Here is a 22,995-nt window from a genome sequence, read left to right on the forward strand (position 1 = left end):
GGCCGACCCAATGCGATTAGTCAGATCAGCCATCCGAGACCAAGAGTGGATCTGTCGCGACACGCGCGGGGCCCTACGTGCAAAAACACAACACGCCTCCCTAACTCCGTTCATCCATCTGCTGCTCACTACCCACCGTGTCACTCACTTCTTCTCACCGAGGTGTTTTTCACTTCTTGGTATCTGGCTCCCACCTATGCGGCCGTGGCACCGAGCTCCAGCTAATTGTGTTTACTGACGGACACACTGCCGCCAAGTGCAAAGATATCCGTTACACCCCCTCGAATCCAACTTATGTCTATACATGTGCCTGGAATCCACCCTCATTCCTCTCACTGACTTTTTCTCTTTGCACTTTCAAATCTCCACTCAGTCCTTTTAATGTGGTCCCACTTGACGCGCTTTGATGTGGGCTAATCTCCGGCACCATCGCCGGCGTGTCGGCCAAAAAAAGCACGGTGGCGGTGGCGTTATTAGCAGCGGTGGGTGTGGATCTAGGCCGTCATCTTTCCCCATCATGAGAATGAAAATAGAACTTTCTAAAAACATAGAGGAGTGAGTCAAACAATTTCAATTGTGCTGCTCCCTCTGGTGGCAGACATGCGACTAAACTGGACTCGTGGCGGCTCAGCTTCTCGGTACGGCAATGATATTAGAATGAGACTAGATATGTTTGTCACTCCGCTTAGATGGCAACGTGTTGCGGATGCTGATTGTCGACTTTGCCATTTGAGAGAGCGTTCCCAAGTGAACCCATTGCTGTGAGGCTGCACTGTAAAAAGCATCGAGATAGGCACCACCACCTTTGAACTTTCACTCTGTTGGCAGCTTTATCAGCCCAAAGTTGCTCAACTAGCATCTTAGTCCCGGCTAGCCTGAGAACAAAAATCCTTGTTTGTCTTTGTCCAACCACTTGAACCAAAACATTTTGCCTTCCTGACCGATTCACTACTTTTAGTTTTGGAAAGCGCTCTCCAAAATTGAAAAAAAGAAAACCAGCTGTGACTCAGGCAACGTTGAGGAAACATAAGCACATAAAAATAGTGTCAACACTGTGGGAGGCGCCACTTTGCACATCTGCTCTGTGCCGCAACCGCACACATTCGAATTTGTGCTCTCAAGTCAAAGCCAAACACGCGCTCGTGTCTTGAAAAATTCTCATCAGCTCGGTGCAATGGCCAGTGTGTTCCTCTTGTCATGTTTCTGGCATTGTGCAAGTAAACGCCCGCCCTCCCTCGCCGTTTGTTGCAAAAACATTCATGTTTGCATTGGCGCTGTGGCATCCCATCATACTTTTTGTCTGCAGATGCCGCTTCCGACCGAGAGCGGATGACGGGCGGCGATCATGACAATGGAGCGTTCTTGGGATGAACTGTGCTCCCGGGAGAGTTATGATAGCCCAGGCAGGGTCCGCTCTGTTGCCGTGTGTACATTGTGTGCAAGGGAGACACGCACGCACACACACGCACACACACACACACACACACACTGAGTGAAATCCGCGATATCGAAGCACTCGCTAGCCAGTATTGATACAAATGATACATTTGAACACAAAACAGTGGCCCAGTGTGAATTATAGGCAAGGTTATTTTAGTATGCAAGAATTAACAAAATAACTGAAAGCAAAATGGAATAAACAGTAACAAATTAAAACAAACAAAAATGCTTTTATAAAAAACGAAAAGTGTTCAGAAACTACGTTTTACGTTCACAAAACTCATTCAAACTAACTATAATGATAGCAAAAATGCCTTTCGTTTTCCTCTTCACTTAATAGCTAATTATTCCGCCCTGGAAAAAACGGACATCTGAAATAAATCACAAATTGGCAAACCCATAATGATGTAAACCTCTTGCCACCAATCTACGTATAATTAACGCCCAGTGAAACTTAACAGTTCATGGGGGGAAAAAAAGAAGAAAAATCAGGAGAGAAAGGTTTCTAGTAAAGGGGGGGGGGGGGGCGTAATGGACCCGTAGTAGTGTGTGCGTGAGAGGGGAAAAAACGGAAGACTTCCCACTTTGCACGTTGGCGGGCGGGCAGACAAGCAAGCAGGCAGGCAGAGAGCAGTGACAGGAGAAAGGACACACTCGCAAGAGCCGAAGACAGTGGAGAGAGGCGACGACAAGTTGGACACTCATTGTTTGCTTCGCCCATCACGCGCGCGCACGCACCAATAATCGATCTCCAAGTGGACTGATCGTCGCGAGCGGCGTCTGGGGAGCATGCGGCTCGCGTCTGTCTTCAGGTACGCAAACTCACGCGGGATTCTTCCACAAGCTTTTGCGGGCTGCCTTTTACGCACTAACTTTTTTTTGGGGGGGGGGGGGGGGGGCTTGCACTTAAAATGGACGCCAGTTAGATGATTGCAACAATATGTCAAAGAAGCGACGAGCGGTCTTTACTTCGGCCTCGGCGGTTCTCTTGTGCCGGGGAGCCTTTGTGAGGCGCTCTTTCTGCGTGCGTGCGTCTGTTTGGGGGGGCTGCTTGTTGCGCACTTGTACACAAGCAAACTGTGAGGAAAATTCAGAACGCGGTGCGCCGCACTGGCGAAATCGAACCACGGGAGCAATTAGCCGGCCCGGAGTGTGGCTTGCGGGCTGCACGCCGCGGCGATGCTTGCGGTTGTTGGAGCCACAAGTCCATCTTGAATCGTAGTGAGGCGTTTCGCGGCGTGTCACCACTCGAGCGAGCTGTTGGAAACGCTTGCTTGCTTGTTCAGCGGCAACAAGACTTTTCAAAATAATCCCAATGAAATGAAATGGCAGTTGAGCACAGCTCAGCGTGCTTTGGAAATGACTGGAAAGCAAAAATAGGGCACACGATAACACACTCATAGAGAGACACACAAGTCCATAAAAAAAAGTGGAGGAGGCCAAATTGGCTCCTCGGGGCTCCTCGGGGCAGGTCAGCTGCTTTTAAAGTGAGTCAAAGTCGCCGAGTAAACGACATTTGAACATTTTTTGAAAGCGTAAACCCGCATCTGATAGTAACTTTTAAACAAAGTCAAACTTTTTGTCCCCTCTTGAAATCTGAGCCAACATCGGCCTTCACTGAACTTGAGCCGATAGTCTTATGCGTGCGCCAACATACCTTTTGGAATTACGGCCCATAAAGTTCTATTTAATTCCCGCCAAGGTAAATAAAGGCCAACGTGCTGACCAAAGCAACCCCCCCCCCCCCCCCAAAAAAGTGCCTTTAAAAGCACCATTCCAAAGCAAAAACCACAGCCAACAATAGTCCACATTGAGGCAGCGAGCGTGAAATCAAACTTGCATCTATTGACTCGACATGTTACCGTCAAGATGTTGCTATTTTTTCTGTATTTATTTTTTAAGCTTCTCCTCTTCTTTCTTATTCTTCTTTCTTTCTTCTAGGCTCTTTGCGCTGTGGGCCTTTGTGGAGGTCGCGACCTCGGTAAGCAAGCCTGCCAAAAGGAAGGTGAGTGGTGAACTCCTCACACGCCGCATTTATCGACTTTGACGGCTTCACCTTTCACCAGCATTTGAACGCATACTAGGAAATGATGAATTTCTTTGTCAAAATTGAACTTAATTGGAGCATATTTCGGCTGACTGGAGCATCGAGGCTTTTGTCAGATGGCGTGTGGTGGAATTTTGAGGGCTCTTCGTCGCGCCACTTTGATGTCCAGTTCATGGCGTTGCTGACGCAGTCCTGACGCGAGCCGGCTCGTCATTTAGCCAACCGTGTGTGACTTTGTGAGTCGGTAATCCGTTTTTTCCTGTAGTGGGGCCCGTAGCTGTCAAGGCGCCACAGTGACGCCTTTGTGATCATTGGGTCAAAAAAAAAAAAAAGGCAGGTCTGCGGGTACAGTGTTGAAGGAGTTGAAGCAGTAGCAAGTAGCAGGAGGTCACCGGCGGCCTCCTTCAGGGTCAGCGCCCACTCCTCATTAATGTTCCAGCTCTGTGGCAGCTGTGTGTTTGATGTCACTCATTCACACACACATACACACAGTCATTAGGCCTGTCTACTTTGAGCCCCCCCCCCCCGTTCTTCATGCCCCTCCCAACCCATATCTCCCGCTCCTTTCGCTTTCCCTGTACTCCCACCATTTTACTTCTGACCTGTCATTTGCATTCCAGCTCATCTGGACTTTAATACTTTGGAACAGGCACATTTGACCAAGTGCACACTTTGGAAAATAAACCCAAAAACGAGCGGTACATTTGACCAAGCGTGTCCTCAGAAGAAAAAAAAAAGAGCAGTCGTCCTTCGGATTACTAAATCAAGCCAAAATGTTTCATTGTTTGTAGCAGTATATAATATTGTGTTTGTGGAATAAGTAGGGCTGGGAAAGTTTCAGGTGTTCTGGAACAAAGCAAAAAGAAAAAAATCTAATAATGACTAAATCCTCCTCAGCAGTAGATGGCGCTGGAGCAGTTTGACACACCAGCAAATAATTTGTGCCAGGAAGAAAAATCGTTGTGTGCAATTCCTTTTTATTTTTTATTTATTTTTTATAAGTTTTAAAAATCCAAATTGCCAGCAGTATTGTTATTCAGATTGACACGTGTCCAGCGTGTTTACACGCACACACACACACGTATGACACACTTGACAGGCTTTGAGCGAGCCGGGAAATAGACCATTCACATTTTGCTGAATGGAAACGTTTGTCCCGCTCATGTTCGCCAAGCGGGCCAGCGAGCCACTTTTATCATTTGACGGCGCACAAGAAAGCGAGCAAAGTCCGGCCCACGTTGCAACACGTAGACGCACGTAACTTATACGTTTTCTCTTCACCCGTCTGCGACCGAGCTGCTCGCTTGGCACGTGACTCAATCCCCCGGAGTCGGCCCCGATCGAGTACGGCTTTAGGATTTACATTTTGCTTTGAGAAGGAAGGAAACTCGTGAGGCTCGAGGATCAGCCGTAGGCTCGTTGACGCTGTGTGGTCAAAAGTATTGGGAAAGCTTGCTTCATTACCACTTGCACTCTTCTGGGAAGATTGTCTGTGGGAATTTCTTTCATAGTTTTTTTTCTTTCCCCAAATATTCTGCAAAGCTGAGTCAATATGCTGGTATGACATTTTTGCCACGTCCCTTTGACCTCTTTTGAGCATGGCTTAGGCCTGCCCACTCACTCCTTTGCGGTATTTAGTCATTGTGTGACACATAGGAAGCAGTCAAGTTGAGAGGGAACATAAAAGATCATCAACTTGCAATTTAGCTCCGGCTAACCCGAAGCGTGTCGTTTACCGAGCTGTGATTGCTGCAGACTAAACACGCTTATTAGGTCCCCAATGAAAATAGCACTGCTGTTCAGATGTTACGCTTGAAGGCCCAGCCAGTGACCTTTGGATCAAACACATTTTCATACCACGGCAACACAAACAAGCATGTTTCCTCTGCTCGAGATTATTTTGGGGGTGGGGGGCTAGCGTGAGAAGTTGGGTGAGGTCGCTCAGAAGAACATCAAGTCTTTGCTCCACACGTTTGGAGTGTCAACCGCTTTGCTGCAATGATATCACGTCATCGTATTTTGCGCTTGGGAACAGCAAAGAAGATTTTCTGGGTGAAAATATGCGCTAACGTCAGAGGAGTTGCTTCGATTGTGCAATGAGAGTTAACAGTGCAATTCCAGAGTAGCGACAAGACTTTTCTTGGGCCAACGCTAGCTTGGTTAGCATAATGACAAGTTGGCCGAAGATATCTAACGGGCCAGGGGAAATAAAAGTTCACTGAGATGTCTCAATTCCTCTCAACTCACCAGTATGGCAATGAAATTTGCGGAGGATAAAGAATCTATGACTGCCGATATTGTTGTCTGTCCTGTCTCCATGTCTTGCCAGCGACACGGTTTGTGCAACAGCACTTAAAGGCTTAAAACACCGCATCATGCATGCCACGACTGTCGGCATTAAGCTAGTAAACTGAAAGGCTAAGTAAGCCGTGCGCTTGTTTTAAACACACAAAGCGTCATTCTCTTTGTTTGGTGTTGAGTTTGACGCTCAACCTCAACTAGGACAAGTCAAAGGCCAGGACGGTGGAAATGTTTTTTTGTTTGTGTTTGTCAGGCGGCCGGGCGGCGGTCCAGACAAGTGTTGGAGACGGAGCCCGTGGAAGGGGTGTGGTCGACGTGGGAGGAGTGGTCCTCTTGCTCCCAGTCATGCGGAGTTGGCGTGTCGCAGAGAAGCAGACAGTGCCTGCCGCCTCCGCCCGCCCCTCCTTCTGTTTCTTACCCATCACCCAACTGGGGCGGGTATTTCCACCCTTCCCCTCAACTGCCACCCCATCATCGGGCACCCGATCCCAACCGGGGGCTGCCGCTCTACCGAAATACCCCGGCGGGGGGCGGCGATCCGCCGTCTCCTTTCTATCAAACGGAGTACCCCGCAACCGCTCGGAACCGAGTGTCCGTGTACCGATCGCCTCAGCGCGTGCCCTCGCCGGCCTACGAGCAGCAACAGCAGCGCAGCGTCAGGAGGCCCGGCGGCAGGAGGTCGGCCAGCACCGCTCGGGAGCCTTTGCCAGTCAGGAGGTGAGCGATGTGCTTAAATTCCACATGGTGGCTTGGCGTTTGTTCTTCGATGAGCTCAAGAAACTCTTTTATTTGGTTTCCAGACACACTAAGTACACTTAATGCGAGATGTGACATTTGCTTTGCGCCGTGTCCCCAAACTTGTCTGCAAAGTGACATGCAGGAAATGAAACTTGCAAGGCTTGCATAAGGCATCAGCACTTTGGAATGTTTTTTTTTTTTTTTTATCTTTCTCGTCTGGACCCAGAAAAGAATTAGGGTCCTCCACGGGGTACTCGGGAGACGTGTCTGAAGACTGGTTGTGTAAAAAACGTGACTGTGATGATTTTGTAGCCCCACAGTATCTTCATCATGCTTTGGACTTTGATTTTGGCATTAGTGAATGTTTGTTATTATGTTCCGGCCCACTGAAGCATTGCAAGTTGAACCGATGCCTTTTTAAGTCGCTGAGTATTTGTTATCACTGTGCTATTACCAGAGGATGAGAGCCAAGGCAAACTTAAAGTCTCACTATGATAATTTGTTGTCGAGGATAAAGAATTTTTATCTGCAACGTGGATACTTTTAGCATTACAATCAATGGCAATTTCCATCTATGTTTAGCATTAGCTAAGTGGCAGCTTATATCTCAAGGCAGGATGCTTTCATTTTGACTTCTGATTCTGACCTTTTGCGTTCACGTCATGACTGCGGACACTCTTGTGTGCGTCCCGCAGGTCTTCATCCATCCGCCCAGGCCAGTTTGGCTACGGTAAAGTCCCCTTCTCCCTGCCTTTGCACCGGCCTAGTCGACAGGCTCGCCACACGGCCAACGGCACCATCTCGGCCTCCTCGGCACCCCAACTGGCCAACGACGAGGGAGAGGAAGAGAGCGCAACCACCGCCGCACCCGCCATTACTGCCACACCCCAACCGCGCGCCAGAAGTGAGCACAGAAGGGTTCGAGTTCCGCCCTCCCCCCCTCACTATCTGCTGCGGTCCCCATCTTCATCATCATCAGTGTTAGCCGGTCACCGCCGCTTTGACTGGCGCACCGTCACTGCCCCGCCCCCACCGCTCCCGGCTGGCTCGCCTCACTTGCAGCCGGCTGGCGCCTCTTTGGCCTACGCCTCCCCTCTGCACCGGCCCTTGCACAGAGAAAGGACAGTGCACGTGGGATTGGGACCCCGGCCCCCGCAAGCCGGCAACGTGTACCCGCTTCGGCACCCCATGGGACCACATGTGGGCGAGGAGGAGGGTGGCTTTGGAGCGTGGAGAACGGCGCCCAACTACAGATGCACCGGTCCCGAGAAGGAATATCGCAGGTGCTTCTCGCAGGTAAGCTGTCCAAACACATTGATGCTGCTTTTCAGATATTCGACTCAAAGGCTAAGCTAGCTGATTGTTTTCGAGGTGTCAGTCTGGGTTTTCAGCCTCCAGCGGGAAGGGGTGTGTGCGTGTGTGTCCCACACAGTCTTCATGAACATTAATGAGGGCACAGTGTTGAAGGCTGGTGGCATCGAAGAGAGAATGTGAAGGTCAACTGAGTGTTTTTGGGAGGTTTGATCATTCCCTAGCGCCAACACTGCCCTGTTGTGCTTGTGCACTGACATGGAACCTATCAAATGCGTACGTGCTCATGCACAGTATGTGTGTGCGTGTGTGTCTGGATGAAGACCAGAATACACACATCTGCTTGGGGGCCTTGCTGACGACGGGTGGGCGTGTCCGCATGTCTTGTGGGGAACTTGTCTGTCTTACGGGGGTGCGGCGAGGTGGGGGGGGTCGACTGGACGGGCAGGTGACGAAAGCCAAGCCAAGGCGGCCATAACTGCGCTTTCGCCCGGGCAAGAATGCCACGCTTGGGAGCTCCCGCAATTAAAAGTGACATTTAGAGAGGAGCAAAAAACTTAGGGGAGGTGGAGGGGATGCCTGAATGAGATCCAACTCGACAAGCCCTGAGTCAAAGGACAAAGGTAATCCTCCATCAGGCACAAGAACCATATTGGGTAATGCAAGAACCTGTTCAAAATGGAATCGCCTCATTTGCATATTTCTGTAGGCCCATGCGGACACGTTGCTTTGTGGGGAAGTAAACAGCGGGAGAGAGCCGGTCAGTCGCTGCGGAATGCGAGTATGTGCCAGAAGAAAGGAAGAATTCATGGAAAAGTGTGTGAGACAGACCTGCACATTTGCGTGTGTGCGGAGGACCTGTCAGAAGCTGGGGGGAGGGGGAAAGGTGGAATTTGAGAAGAAGCAGTCAGAAGAAGAAAAAGCAGCCGTGGCAGCAGCACTCATGTCAATGCTGGTCTTGGTAGAAGGACGAAAAAGAATCAACATTCCACAAATCTCGGTGTAGACGTCCTTTTTCGCACGCAGACGGCCAACATAAAAACGCTAAGAACACACTCCCGCCCCACGCTCTCCTGATGACGTCAGGAAAGGCATGATTAGCCAAACGTGTGTGCACAATTGAGCTGCAAAACAGCCCCAAATGGGTTGCGGCGCGCTCGCTCGCACACGCGCAACACACTTGCGGACTTTACAAGCGTGTGCGCCTGAGAACTCCCGCGTGGCTTGAGCGAGGCCCGCCCGCTTCCCTTTTTCTTTTCAGTTTTATTAGCACTCTGGGGGAGTTCAAACAAAAGTTGTGGCTGATGAATTGTTCTGATTATTCCCTCAAGAGAATTGCAAACATGTGTTTTCATTGAAAAGTTGCGCAGCTAAAACAACGTGACAAGAAGAAGCGTGTCTTAATTGATATTTTTCCAAGTTGGGAAAGTCAGAAATAATTGGGTGATTATCTGCCATTTACTAATCGACCTAGTTGCAATTTTTTTCTCCCGTCGATGTCGCAAGTCAAATTTCCTAAACGGTTTTGCTTTGGCTTTGCGAGCGCAAACTTGAGACTGCGGCAGTGAACTCAATTCCCTTGACAATAAGCGGCACTTGGGCAAATAGTGACCGACGCATCAAAACAAAAAAGTTGATCGACTTCTTGCAAACAATGTGCAACGCCTTTGACAGAATAAGGCGTGAAGGCAAACGCGAAAGCCTGCTCGCCCATTTACGAGGAGGAAAAACGGGGAAGCAATTTAACAATCGTTTTGCTCAATAAGCCAAATGTAGAAGCAAAGAGTGGTGAGCGCGTTCTTTCCAAAGACTGCCCAGCGTGTGTGTGATTCATTCCTTTCTGCTCTCGCTCGCGAGTCCAATTTCTTGTTTACCCAAACAGTAGGTTCTTTTGATCAATAATGCGGAGCAGGACATGCTTGAAGTTGCAACCAACTTGTGACTTGCAATCAACCCCCCCCCCCAAACCCCTCTGGGCTTGTTTGAGGAACTGTAAATAAAAGAGTTTTTTATGTGCCAGAAGGAGGCGTGACGGTGAGCGCGACGTCACGGTCGCCGCTGGAAACCCAACTGTTGTCAGACAACATCAGCGACGTTCTGTCCACTTTGTCCAACTTTCTCCACCGTTCTTTCGCTTATCTTGTCATTGATGGATGCTTTCTTTTTGGATGCTCGACACTACTTTTGTTTTGGAGGGGGTGGGAGGGGGGTCAAGGCCAAGGGCCGGCCGCTTCCCGCCATAGAATGCTAATCGCTAACCACAAACAATGCATTTGTGCACACACCCGTATCCAGATAACAAAAATGTATTCATTAAAAAATTTGACACGCAAATAACATTTCCTGTCACGGCCAAACCTGCCTGAGATGCAAGATTAAAAAAAAAAAAACAGACAGTTGGCAACTCACGCCCACACAATTTTTGATCATTTTGATGCGGTGTGACAGAAAAGTGCAACCCAGAATGGAATCCTCAGGCTCCATATGTGGGCACTTGTGCACCCTCAGCGGGATTGTCCAGGAAAAGTGTGACAGCGGCCTAGCTCCATCCCTTCATTCGTTTTGATGAGACATGATGTGGTATGCTTTGGATCAAGTTTCATCTCTCAGCCGCGTTGGTGCGTCACACGGCAGTAATGCTTGAGGAATGATCGTGTCGGTCCTCCTTGCGCTCCATGCATCGAGTTCACATGTCCATCTGTGCAGGCGTGCGCTCACTTGAATGGCGTCAATCTCAATGACGCACCACTGGGACCCTTCCCTTCCATTCACACACACTATTCTGTTGTCCAAAACTCATTAGTTGTGTCTGTCTTGGGGTTTGTTTTTCACCCACGAGTGTCATGCATGATTAGGACCAATGTGTGCGTGTGTGTGTGCGTGCACGTGCGTATGCGCGCGTGCACAGCTTTCCACTTTGAGCAGCTGCATTGACTTTGCAGCTGCTCTTTGCTTCCGTGTGTCCTTCACTCATTGTGTCAGCTCAGGGCGCTGATGTTTTCGTTGCGGAGGCATCTCCACGGCTCGCCGCCATTTGCCGCCATTTGCCGCCGCCAGGCACAATGCCAACACAAGCAACACAGCTTTCTCCTAGTTGTAAGAAGAAAAAAAAAGTACAATACAGCGGCGGTCTTTGCCGACAGCAGGTAGAAATCGTTTTACTGTTGATTTGTTGTTTGTTAATAAAATGTGGTTATAAACCTGACACGTGGAGTCGTGAATGTGCTTTCACTGAATCGGCTCATTCCACATGAATCATTCCTGAATCATGTCAAGCGATAAATCGAATCATTTTTTACTTCAGAGATGCCCGCCCCTCATTTTTGTCATTTGTTACGTTCCGAAACTGCCGCCTCTAACCCCCCCCCAGACGCCTTCCCATCTGCAGTTAAATCTATCAACGCCCCCAGCCACGATTTGCATGTCTGCTCTTAGTTAGTTTCCTCTTTTTTCGCTCTCGCTCTCTTAAGGAACGGAAAACAATGCTTACAGTATGTGAAGAAGTGAACAAAAGAGAGGGAGGGAGTTTTTGGCTTTGAGTGCAGCTGGCCACTTGATTGTTCCACTGGGTCGAGTTCGCCTGGCGAAATAAGCCGTTAACTAGCAAAAAGTTGATGGGTGACAACAACGAGCAATTGTGCGAGCGAGGCCCGCGTGTGCCACTGCGGATGCAAAATGGCGAGGGGAGGGGGCTTGACCTATGGAGGAGGGGGGCCCACTTTATTGCTGCAACTTTGCTTGGCCAGTTTTTGATTTGGAAGGATGGAGGATTGCATAACGAGAATGATAAACGCGCTGCACGCTAACCGGCTGCAAGCTATTGATGACTGGAACAATGATTTGAGAAACGACTCTTGAGTTGCAAGTTTGGCAGTAGAACAACTTGAACTCTTACCTCAAGGCACCAAAATATCCCCCTTCATACCTCCGTAAATGTGTGAGACTACGCTCCAAAGTGGTTGTCATGGTGACGGTAAACATCGACAGTGGTGGGTGGCTTGTTTTCATCTTTGATGGGACTTGGCGTGTGAGTGAAGTCGGCCACGAGTCGATGGCGCTTCATTTCGCTTGCGCCCTCTTCTTCCCTGTCAGTAATTTCAGACTCTGTCGCATCTCCCCTCTTAAGTGCCCAACCCCTCCAATAAAGCAGTCAAAGTTTCCCTTGCCTAACTTGAGTGCTCTTCATGCGGAATTAGCGTCTGATGATTAACAGCGCCTGACAGTGGTGCGTAAAGTCGGCATCTGGTGTCTTGGCTCAAATGCAAAGCGGTTGTTGCTGACGCGTTCCACTGGAGCTTTGTGTCAACAGGTTCGTGCTCATCTTGTCGTTTCTGTCGCCGGCTCTTTAACTCTTTCACATTTTTTTATTTCATTCCTTCATTCATTGCCCGGCTCCCACACCCGGCCTAGTCCGCGTTCACCTTCTAATAACACACAAACACTCTCCAGATCCCCCCAAGGCTTCGTCCGCCCGTGTCTGTTTTGACTCTCCCTTCGCACTCCTCGCTCTGTTTATCCTATTAGCCCCGCCCCCTTCAGTACAATCATGGCATGTATGTATGTTTGCTCCGTTTCGTTTTGAAAGCACCTGCCGCGCGGCCCTCCTTGTTGAGGGGCCGCAGCCCAGGAAGCGTCCACTTGGAATCGGAGCCCGGCGTGTGTTTACAGTCCAGCCGACTATTTACAACCATTAGCGCCCACAAGTTTACACGCTGGAGCTTTCAGGTGGTGCTTGTATACTTTACTGACCTTCAACCCCCCAACACACACACACATACACACATGTTCTCGGAGTGGCTCGCGGTTTGCGGTGGCAAGCTGAAAGCCAAGATGGATTCGTGCGCTTCCTTGGCCTCTTTTGAAAAGCGATTCCTTCCATATGGCCGAGCGTGCGTTTGGGCTCGTTGGGCCTTTCCCCTCCTTTGTTAGTGGTGGCATTCCCCCGCCTATGTTTTTTAAAATTGCCTCCGGGGGCCGACCATTAACAAGATGGCTGACATTTTTTTTTTTTTTTGTGTGTGTCTTGTAGGTGTGCACTGGCATCCCGCTGGACTCGCGGGCTGAGCAGTGCGCCGCCTTTAATGCCAAAGAGTTTATGGATCGTCTCTACGACTGGGAGCCTTTCACTGAGGGTGAGTGAGCGTACACACACACACACACACACATGCACGCACACACGCGTGCATGTGCTTTTACTTTTCAAATTCTTTTATTTTAATTGTGTTCGTTTTCTACTTTAGATTAAGCACGAATGAAATGTGTACTTTGCTTGTTTTTCTTCTTTTTGTTAACTAGGGAGTGTGAATTCTTTTCCCACCTGTGGGTATGGGTGAGGTGGAATGACAAGCGAGCCATTGAGGCTCAAACTCTTTTCCACTTTTGCCGGCCCCCCCTCACCAAAATGCTCCCCTTCTATTCTGTGGCTCCCTCATTTGTGGGACCTCGCCCTTTCTGCCTGCCTCCAGCGCTGCCAAGTTTCTCCTCCCTGCTTTGGACTCAGCTCTCAGCAGATTCCTGCCGAATGAGATAAAGAGCAGAGCGAAATGGAGGCCATGGGATGCATGTGTCACATGGCGGCGACGTGGCCCGACCCACTTTTGCTGTCTTATGCAAATGCCAGGAACACAATTAGAAAACTTCCAGATAGGGCAGTGGAGATCTTGCCAAAATGCCAGGTTTTGGCAGATCTTTTGTTTGAGTGGGATTGGTTGATTCTGCATGCGCAGGTGTCATCTTTTGGTTTGCTGTTCTTGGGCCTTATCCCCCATCCAGAACCCCCCCTTCCCCCATCCAGACCCCAACACTTCCTGTCCTCTGGCATTAGCTTTCTCTGGCGGCGTGTGTTTAGATGGAGCGATAGAGAGAGGAAGTATATTTAGACGAGACATATTCCACACTCTGAACACTGAGCTCCGCGAATGGAGGAGAGAAAAAGGCCAAGCGGACATTTGCTGGATCCGGCCTAAGCTGGAGCTGGCAGCAAGGAGGACAGACGGCGTGCGGGCAGTCATCCACACGTCTGGCGAGCACTTCCGAAGGCAGCAGCCTCTCCTCTGCCCCCGTCTAAAGTCTAATCTCTCAAAGATAGCGATGAGAGCGGGTGGAAAGAGTCAGGCCGGGATCGCTGCCTCTTCCGATGGCTCTCCACACACGTTGACTCGACTAGGGATGATCTTTTAGCCATTATTTTCTCCCGGCTAGCTCACACCTGTTCTCTGTAGTCACATTGCGTGTGGAAAAGTATTCAGAAACTGCAAAGTTTCTGTTCGAGACGTTTGCCTTCCAAAAGTGCCATTCGGTGTTGACACCCGACACTTCGACAAGCAGCGTACTCAAAATGTCAAAAGTCCTAATAATGGCAGAAGAAACCACTTCTTCATGCCTTATTACATGAAAGCGAGTCGAAATATACTTTGCAAATGCGTGGGACTGCGGTTGGAGTTGGAGCTATTTCGAGACATATGATACAGCGTAAAAAATGTCCATTTCAGGAGCAAAAAAAAGGTTTGTCCTTTTCACCCGTGGCCCTCCCCCCGCTCCGATGTGCAAGTCACTATGTGAACCTTTTTTGCCACGACGAGCTCACGTCTGTGGCGCTATCGCTCCACTTTGCCGCAGGGCTCCAAACCCGCAACACCTCTGCTCGGTGACCCCTGAGAGAACTGCTTTGTCATTTTTATAAGAATAGTTTGTCTATATTTGGAATAAGATCATCTCATTCTTTCAACGCTAGCGAGAGAATGGTTCGGAATGGGCTCATCCATTAAAAGCTGGACAGTTTTTGTCAACAGTTTCCAGTAACATGTTAGCGATTAATCCATCTTCAAAATACACTTGTGGGCCGCTGCGAATCCCCCCCCCCCCGTGAGATACCGCAGTTCTCTCGTCTATTTGAGCGCTGAAAGACGCGATGCACTTTTGTGTGTTTTCCTTTGAAGCGCCCCCCCCAAAGCCTCTCGGGTTCCTCCACATATCATAAATTGCGCTACGAAGCCCACGAGGCTCCGTGTAAATCTCACTTCTGACTCTCTCTGTGCCGTGTGTTGCAGTCGGCCCCGAGAAGCAATGCGAGCTGACGTGCCGCCCGGCGGGCTACCGCTTCTACGTACGGCAGGCCGAGCGGGTGCGAGACGGGACACCTTGCTTCAACGTCACCTCCAACGACGTGTGCGTCCAAGGGCAGTGCCTGGTGAGTGGCGGGAAAATTAGCAAAATGAATCAACACTTTTAAGAGAGGAAAAGGAGCGCCATTGCTCGGTTGGATTGACACGGTCCGGCTCGTCTCCTTGAACCGTTGACATGACGTTGGCCAAAGGAATGCCGCACCGCTGCAAATCAAAATGGAATTCTATTCCCATTTAGCCTTTCTTTCCCTGTCCAAGTGCATTTTCATGGCTTTTGGCTCTTGGGTTTCATTCCAATTGGACCGAGCTCCATGGCGAGCCGAAAGGCAAGCCTCAATAAAACGGAGGCACCAAAGTAAAAGAGCACATTTGCTCATCCTCCCTCGGCCCGGTTGGCAGTGGTGGTGCTCGTAAACAGATGGGAATGTCTGTTTGTCTTCATCCCTAGCTCCTCCTTGTTGTGTTTTTGGCCCTCCAACTAATCCCCTCTTGTGTCCGTCAGACGGAGGGCTGCGACGGTGTCCTGGGCTCCGGCCTGGCGCTGGACAAGTGCAGCGTCTGCGGGGGGCGGGACTCGGCCTGTCAGAAGGTGACGGGCAGCTTCCAGAATGTCAGCGTTCCCCTCGGCTACCACAAGATCTTGGACATCCCGGCGGGGGCCACCTTCATTAACATCACCGAGAGACGGGCCAGTCCCAACTACCTGGGTGAGACGTTTGCGCAGTTTGATTGTACTTTAGAAAACTGCAACTTCCTGTTTTATAATATTTTTGGTTTTGAGTTGCGGATATGCGGGAAACTCCTTTGTTGAGGCACGGTTTTGTATCTGTTGAAAGTTTAGCCCCTCAGGGGGTGTTTGCTACCTTTGGCGGGAGATCGTCAATGTTGTGGCCGGGCCGAGTCGGATCCGATGAAGCTCAGCCGGCGTGTGTATTTGTCTTGACAGCCGGCGCTCGCTAATGAGCGCGCTCCGCTGCGTTTTGACCAAGGCGCTCACTCGCACACCTTCTTCTTCACCCCGCAGCCATGAGGAGCGCAACGGGGGCTTCGGTGGTAAACGGCCGCTGGGCCGTGGACCCCCCGGGGGAATACCGGGCGGGCGGGACTACCTTCACCTACGCCCGACCTCGAGCGCAGGCGGAGGGGGAAGACGAGCCAGGGGAGTCACTCAGGGCCCTCGGGCCCACCAGCGCACAGCTGCAGCTCTATGTGAGTATGCGGCCGACCCGCGCAAACTATGCAACATGCGTGGCCACAGGCTGAGCTTCCCCTCGTGTGTGTCGAGATCTTTCTGCGAGACAACATTGTGAGAGAGCGGGATTAAAGCAGACATCTTGAAAGTGGCTAATACAGCCAGCGACTAACAACCTTCACCCCGGGCTAAGATTTAATGAAAGAAAGGGGCCTCGTCAACAGATTTGCCCGCAGGAGGCGGTAAAAATAGCAAACAAACGCTCACACACATCCGCTTAAATGATTTGATTTCGGCTCGCTTCGCTTGAATTCACGCTGAATTCTGAATAGGATCTCTGTTGGAAAACACACAAACTGTTCCACAATCCAAATGGAAATCATTGGTGGTGAAGGCGAGCAGAACTTCTTGCACGCATTGTCCGTTCGCAGCAACAACTCTTTTTATAGACGAAAAATAGCCGGTTAAAACCGGAGCCCCTCTGAGTCGTGTATAGATGACCTTGGCCATGATGTGCCACGTGCTGGCATGCTTGCACATGAGATCAGCGGCAAGCTTTCACCTACACAAGATGGACCGTAGTGTTTTCCACGGCTCACTCAGTAAGATGGTGTCATAGTTTTTTTTGCAGAGGATAAAGAATCGATGCCTGTGAGGATTGTTGTATTATCTGTCGACAGTTTTTTTTTTTTTTGTCATTGCTTTGCCTGGTGTTTGCGCAGATTATTTACCACCAGCAGAACCCGGGAATTGACTATGAGTTCTACATCCCCGTGGAGAAGACCGAAAGTGAGACACCCAGTGAGAGGCAATCGCAGGGGAGGGCTCCCCTTCGTGGTCAGTACCTGCACACTGCTCCAAATTGATGCTGCTGCTTTGATTGATTGTCGCGTGTGGGTGTGACCTCGATGGAAAGGAGGGGTCATGGAACGGCAACTTCTTGAGCATTACAGTTTTTTTCATTAACGTCCTTTCTGTTTGTGCTCCTCATGCGCAGCCGCCCTTGGCGTGACCATCGACGAACCTGCACCTGCCGCCATTTCTCCTCCTCTTTCCGTCCCTTCTTTCCCTTCCACCTCCTCCTCCTCTTCCCTATTCGTTCCCCCGTCGTCGCAGCACTGGGCCGGAGGGAGGTCACCACCTCGGGCCTCGGCCCCCAATCGCAACGCTCGCATCCCACCTCGCACCGACCTGCCGCTGGACACGCAGTTGCCCTTCGCGTGGAGGAGGGGGTCGCTGACGCCGTGTTCTGCTTCCTGTGGCAAAGGTTAGACATTCGAGTCTGTCCACACCGTATGGAGGCCTGATATTTTTTTCCTTCCTTGCAAATGCAGACTCGAGATAAAAGCACTGTATTTTGGCATTGAACGACTGCTGAAAAAAAAAAAGCCAGTTAATTCAAAGTGCACACAAACACAAAAAGAAGTACACGTTGTGTATTCACCAATCAATCAAACTTTATAGAGCGCATGAATGCAACGTGCAAACACAGATATGCAAACATACACAAGATGAAAAAGGTAGGCGAGCAATGAATCACCGAAGAACCTTGCACTCCGCTGGACTCGGTTTCAGACACACACAACCTTGCTTCCGCTAGCTTAATGCTAATTCTAACACATAATAGGAAACGCACAGCCGAGCAACATATTTAGAAATCCACTACAACCGCGTCAAGCTGCATGTGACTGATTTGAAATGACGTGCTGCGTTTCCCTCTTGTGGCGGGATTCTGCAAGTACAAGCAACCGCTCTCACTGGTTGGCTTGCTTTGCCCTCCCAGGTCATCAGTCTCGAGAAATCATCTGCATTGATCGCCATACGGAGGAGCAAGTGCCTGAGAGGAAATGCGACTCCGCCGCTAAACCGGCACCAGAAGAGGAACCTTGCAATACGCACGGCTGCCCACCATTGTGAGTAAAGATGCACACACACACGCGTGACCTCCACTAATGCAGCAAAGTCCGTTGCTAATTCCTTTGACTTCTGAGATCAGCATTGTGCAAAACTTATGCATTGATTTACACCTCTAGATATTTTCAAGTTGCGTGTTAGTGGCGCCTTGACGGCTTGTCTCTGTGATCAGCTGGGAGGCGAGCGCTTGGTCCGAGTGCAGCGTGTCGTGTGGGCCCGGCGCGCAGCAACGGCAACTGCAGTGCAGGCAGACTTTCGGCAACCGCTCCACCATGGTCCACCCACAGCGCTGCGCCGGACAGGTTCCACCCGAGTCCACCCAGGCCTGCCAGCTGCAGCTCTGCTCGCACTGGGAGGTGGGCTCCGACTGGAGCACGGTAAAAAAAAAAAAGCAATCCACCACATGAATTTCTGTGCGGCACTTTAACTAGTGTTCATTCGTGGCTTGTGCGCTCAGTGCTCGGTGGACTGCGGCGTGGGCAAGAGGACGAGAAGCGTGCGCTGCGTGAGCGACGAGGGCAGTGTGGTCAACGAGGTGGAGTGCAGCTCCCGGGCTCGGCCGCTGGGTAGCGAGGAGTGCAACATGGGCCCCTGCGTCACCAACTGGTACTCGTCCGCTTGGTCCGCCGCCGTGAGTGCCCCGCCCAGACACGCCTACAAATGCTCATTTGCAACGCTCGTTCGTAACACCGCTCTCTCATCCCAAGTGCTCGGCGCGTTGCGGCCCCGGCGTCCAGAAGAGGGAGGTGGTGTGCCTGACACGCGGAGGCGTTCGAGAGGGCCAAGGAGCGGCGGACTGCGTCGCCGACAAGCCGGCCGAGCTGAGAGCTTGCAACGGTGGTCCTTGTGTGCCCGTCGCCAGTTGGTACAGCGGCCCGTGGACGCAGGTGAGAATGTTCCCAAACCGACTTTTTGAATCCCGCCCATCCGATTGGCTTGAACTGTTCATGTTGATGGCCTTTATTTCGCAGTGCAACGTTCGGTGCGGGAACGGAACCCAGCGTCGGGACGTCATCTGCGTCCAGAAGTCAGGCGACGAATTCACCACGCTGCCCTCAGCCCAATGCGCCCACGAGGACAAACCAGCCGCCGTGCAGGAGTGTGAGATGGCCGATTGCCAGCCGCAGTGGTTCACGACCGAGTGGAGCGCGGTGAGGCACCTACGCAGACAGCGTCGTGTGTAATGGAAGCGACAACCGCCTTTTGTTTGTTCGTCTTTGCCGTCAGTGCTCTCGCTCTTGCGGGAAAGGCCTCCAGATGCGGGAGGTGCGGTGTCTGACTTCGGACAGGAGGCACAGCCCAAACTGTGACGCCGGCGCCAAGCCCGACCAGGAGCAAAGCTGCAACAGTATCCCCTGCGGCCCTCAAGTCACAGGTTGCGTCACGCAGGCACATTCATCAATCTTTGTATGCGCGCATACCAACCTGCCCTCTCCTCTCCCCTCTCTTTGTTTTCGAACCACAGACGAGAACTGCAGGGACCGACGGCACAACTGCGTGATGGTGGTGCAGGCCCGCCTCTGCGTCTACTCCTACTACAAGACGGCCTGCTGCGCTTCCTGCACGCACAGCGCTGCGCAGCGCGCCAAGAGACATTGACGGGAAACTCACAGCTTCCAGATCGGGTCCCAGTTGCACCCCCCCCCATCTATTTTAAACAGACAGCAAGTTATGCACTCCTCCAACTCGAAGGGCTCAACTTATTTTTTTTTAAATCATCCCAGTGGGGGGCACGGGAAGTACCCAGTGCACAACACAGATGTGCCACTGATCAAGGTTGGCCGTGATCATTACCACGGCGGCGCAGACCTCCCTCTCTGAGAATGTCTGCCAAGTGACCAACATTCGAACTTGATTTTTTGCAGGCGCTGTGCCAGATTTCCCAAATTAGAGCCCTGGAAGGAAAACTACAATAAGCGCATCATGCGGGGCAAAGCGAACTGTTTTGATTTTTTGTCTTTGTGCACACCGCAGCCTCTCTATGGTCAACCGACCGAGGATTTCCACCGTCTTTGTTTGCCAAAAATATTCCCTTCAAGTGCCCTTCTCGCATTCTTCTTTTTTTGAAAATTAACCAAAGGAGGCAGTGAATGACCAAATGTGTTGGAGAGTAATGCGCAAAAGGTCAACGTGATAGCACAGCAAAGGTGAAATTAAGCCGAATTTAAATCGATCTAATTATCATGAAATCACAAACTGACCAAGATCATATTCACTGTGTCCAAATCCAATAATTCGCAAAAGTCTTGTTATTCATCCATCCATTCATCTTCTCATCCTCTTGCGGGCGTGCTGAAGCCTATCCCAGCAGTCTTCAGGTGGTCTGCCTTTAAAAAGAAAAACCCACCCAGTAAATATTGAGCACAATGTGCTGATCGATCACTGTACATATTGTGTGTATGTGTAAGGACCTTCATCGGTTCCAATTTTTTTTTTGTACCTCCCACACAGCACAAATTCAGTAGCCACGCTCCCACTTGTAAGGTGAGCCATGTGTATATGATGTATGTTTTTCTTGTGTATAAGACGTTTTGAACATAGTAAGCGCTTCTATTTTTTAACTCAGTATTTTATAGTTGACGTAGAAGGACTTTATCCACAGCTAACTACCATATCGCTGACTTGAAGAGAATCTCTCAGTCTGTTTATCTGTCTCTCTCTTGTAGCCACTTTTGAAGTATATGATAAAGAAAGAAAGGACAGTAATTTATCTGTATCAAAAAACATGTAATTTATTTTTGTGCTATTTCTCCCCCTAGCAACCACCAGATTTTTATTACAAAGGCACCTTTTGTTTCTGCGTGAACACACGCACGCGCGCACATCTCATAGTACACAAAACAGTGTGACACACTTACGATCTCAATGCTTAAGTCACCAGAATAAAACTAAAAAAGCGGATCAATGAAGGCTTCCGTTGATTGTCAGATGGGGAAAAAGGCGCCGTTACGCGGACCGTCAATGGACGGCGCCATTGAGTCGTGTTATGAGTCATCAGTGTTTCTCAAGCTTATTTAGGACAACAAGACAAGAGTTACCTAAACGAGATGTACGTAGAACGCCTTTCACATTTATGGACAGTTTGGACTCTTCGCTTAAGCAAACGTGCGTGTTTTTTGGAACGTGGATGAGAAGAAACGTGCAAACGTCACACCGGAAAGTGCGAGCGCTAAAATCTCTCAGTGGCGAGACACGCAGTCACCGTGCTGCTCATAAAATGTCGTCTTCTATTTAAAGCTGATGGTTAAATTGTTTCCGAACCTTGGGAAGCACTGATAGATTTTCTCTTGTCAATCCGCTGCCTGGCCTGGACTAACCGTTTGACTCAATCCGAGCACCTGCTGGCCAATTTGCCACCGAAAACAAACTCCACTCCAGGACCAAGTGCGCCAAAAATGTCTTCCACTTCTTCACTCTGTTAAATGGTTCAAATGCGAAGGAAAGCTTGTTTTGAAAAAAACTTTGCTTAGCTTTAAAACATAGCTTGCAAAAAATAGGTTAAATATTTTAAGTGGTAACACATTTGGACAGTAGTTAAAACTAACGATAAAATTACTTTTTGTATGAGATTATTTTTCACCTGAAGGTAAGGTAAAGGGATTCTGCACATTTGCACCTGGGAGTGAGTGGCCATAACGCACACTTTCCTTGTAGTCGTGAACTGAGTCTTGCCCGCGCGGGGAGATTCTCAATAAACTCCGGTGGCGTGCGGCCTTGTTGCTTGCACCTCCTCGGGGCCCTGCGTCCGTAGCTTTGCTGCCTCTGCCGGGTGCTGTGAGAAGGTGTGGGGCTATACGTGCGAGTGAGTGGATGTGTGTATGTGGCAGGGTTGCTTGAACACGGAGGGAACGAGGCAAGGAGGCAGATGGTGACCTTTAGGTTGTAAATTACCTTTAACCGCCCCCCTTCACACCAAGACACGCGTATACGTCAGGTTAGGTCGCCGCGTGCCCATTGAGTTGAGCGGAAAGTAGGCCAAATCCTTCCACCTCCTCCCTTTCCGTCATTACGCGGAGTGGGCGTGAGCGTGATTTCGCTCTCCGCCGTGAGCGGCAGCTGTTGTCGGTCGTGAGCGCGTGCACGCGTGACGTCTGAGGCGCGCATCTGACACACGTCGTTTATGATTTCAACCTACGCAAAAGTGGGTCGCAAACAAGATGGGAGGTCGCACCCAGGGGAGCGGCAGTTGTGAAGCGCTCTCCTAAGCTAAAGCATTCTCATCAGGGACAAAATTCTTGTCGTTCGCATGATCGTACTTTGTTTCCCACCGAAAGAGTCAAATAAAAGGGGGCGTTTACTTTCAGCACCAAGGCCAGGGCTCCAGGCAAGAACAATAGGCGTCGACGATAAGGCAACGTCTACAAATGCGCAGCCGCAAATTGCCGTCAAAACTGTTGGACAAACATATATTTGTCATTATTTAGCTGGGAGTACAACACTGATTCTCTCTATTTTGTTTGTCGGCGGGAATGTTGGCGTCAAAGAGCCGGGCTCCGTGTATATTTTGTAAACGTGTATGCTATTTGGAGACGGTTCCCGAAGTACGTCACAGGCGGGGGGAGGGGAGGGGAGGGAAAGGGGGAGTGAGGATACCGGCAGAAGATGTGAAAGGAAGGAAAGCAAAGGCAACCGTCGGACGGGCGAGACGCAAGCGGGCGCACAAACCACACGTTTCACCCTCAACAAAACAACAGCAACAACAAAAACAGAGCAACTGGGAACAGTCACGACGAGCTTGGAGGAAGAAGAAGAAGAGAAAAACACGTTTCTTTTTCTTTTTTCATTAGCAGCAATTAAGCTCTTTTCGCCCGCCATTTAGTTTGTCATCACGTCGTGAAAGTGAAAAGAAGCTAGCTCGAACAAGTCGCCGTTGTTGTTTTTTTTCCCTTGACCTCCTCCGTGTTTGACACTTAGTTGCTGAGAATAGT

At 50.2% G+C, this 22,995-nt stretch overlaps 1 protein-coding gene across 1 annotated transcript; it reads left to right on the forward strand.

Annotated features, from left to right (window-relative positions):
• The first annotated feature begins 1,985 nt into the window (after positions 1–1,985).
• adamtsl4 (ADAMTS-like 4) lies at positions 1,986–20,972 on the forward strand. Its single transcript, XM_061289326.1, has 17 exons — positions 1,986–2,252; positions 3,382–3,445; positions 6,042–6,505; positions 7,222–7,822; positions 12,867–12,969; positions 14,887–15,026; positions 15,464–15,668; positions 15,986–16,170; positions 16,876–16,990; positions 17,151–17,420; positions 17,937–18,066; positions 18,240–18,444; positions 18,525–18,698; positions 18,775–18,954; positions 19,039–19,218; positions 19,295–19,442; positions 19,533–20,972. The coding sequence occupies exons 1-17, from the start codon at positions 2,230–2,232 to the stop codon at positions 19,664–19,666; spliced, it is 3,321 nt and encodes a 1,106-aa protein (XP_061145310.1). The 5' UTR covers positions 1,986–2,229; the 3' UTR covers positions 19,667–20,972.
• The last annotated feature ends 2,023 nt before the right edge of the window (positions 20,973–22,995 follow it).

The sequence above is a fragment of the Syngnathus typhle genome, linkage group LG10 (genome assembly GCF_033458585.1).
Source record: "Syngnathus typhle isolate RoL2023-S1 ecotype Sweden linkage group LG10, RoL_Styp_1.0, whole genome shotgun sequence".
Classification (NCBI taxonomy): domain Eukaryota; kingdom Metazoa; phylum Chordata; class Actinopteri; order Syngnathiformes; family Syngnathidae; genus Syngnathus; species Syngnathus typhle.

Coding starts and splice junctions, on each gene's coding strand:
- adamtsl4 (XM_061289326.1), top strand. CDS start 2,230: ATGCGGCTCGCGTCTGTCTTCAG. Junction 3,446..6,041: donor GCAAGCCTGCCAAAAGGAAG/GTGAGTGGTGAA, acceptor TGTGTTTGTCAG/GCGGCCGGGCGGCGGTCCAG. Junction 18,067..18,239: donor ACGCACGGCTGCCCACCATT/GTGAGTAAAGAT, acceptor CTCTGTGATCAG/CTGGGAGGCGAGCGCTTGGT.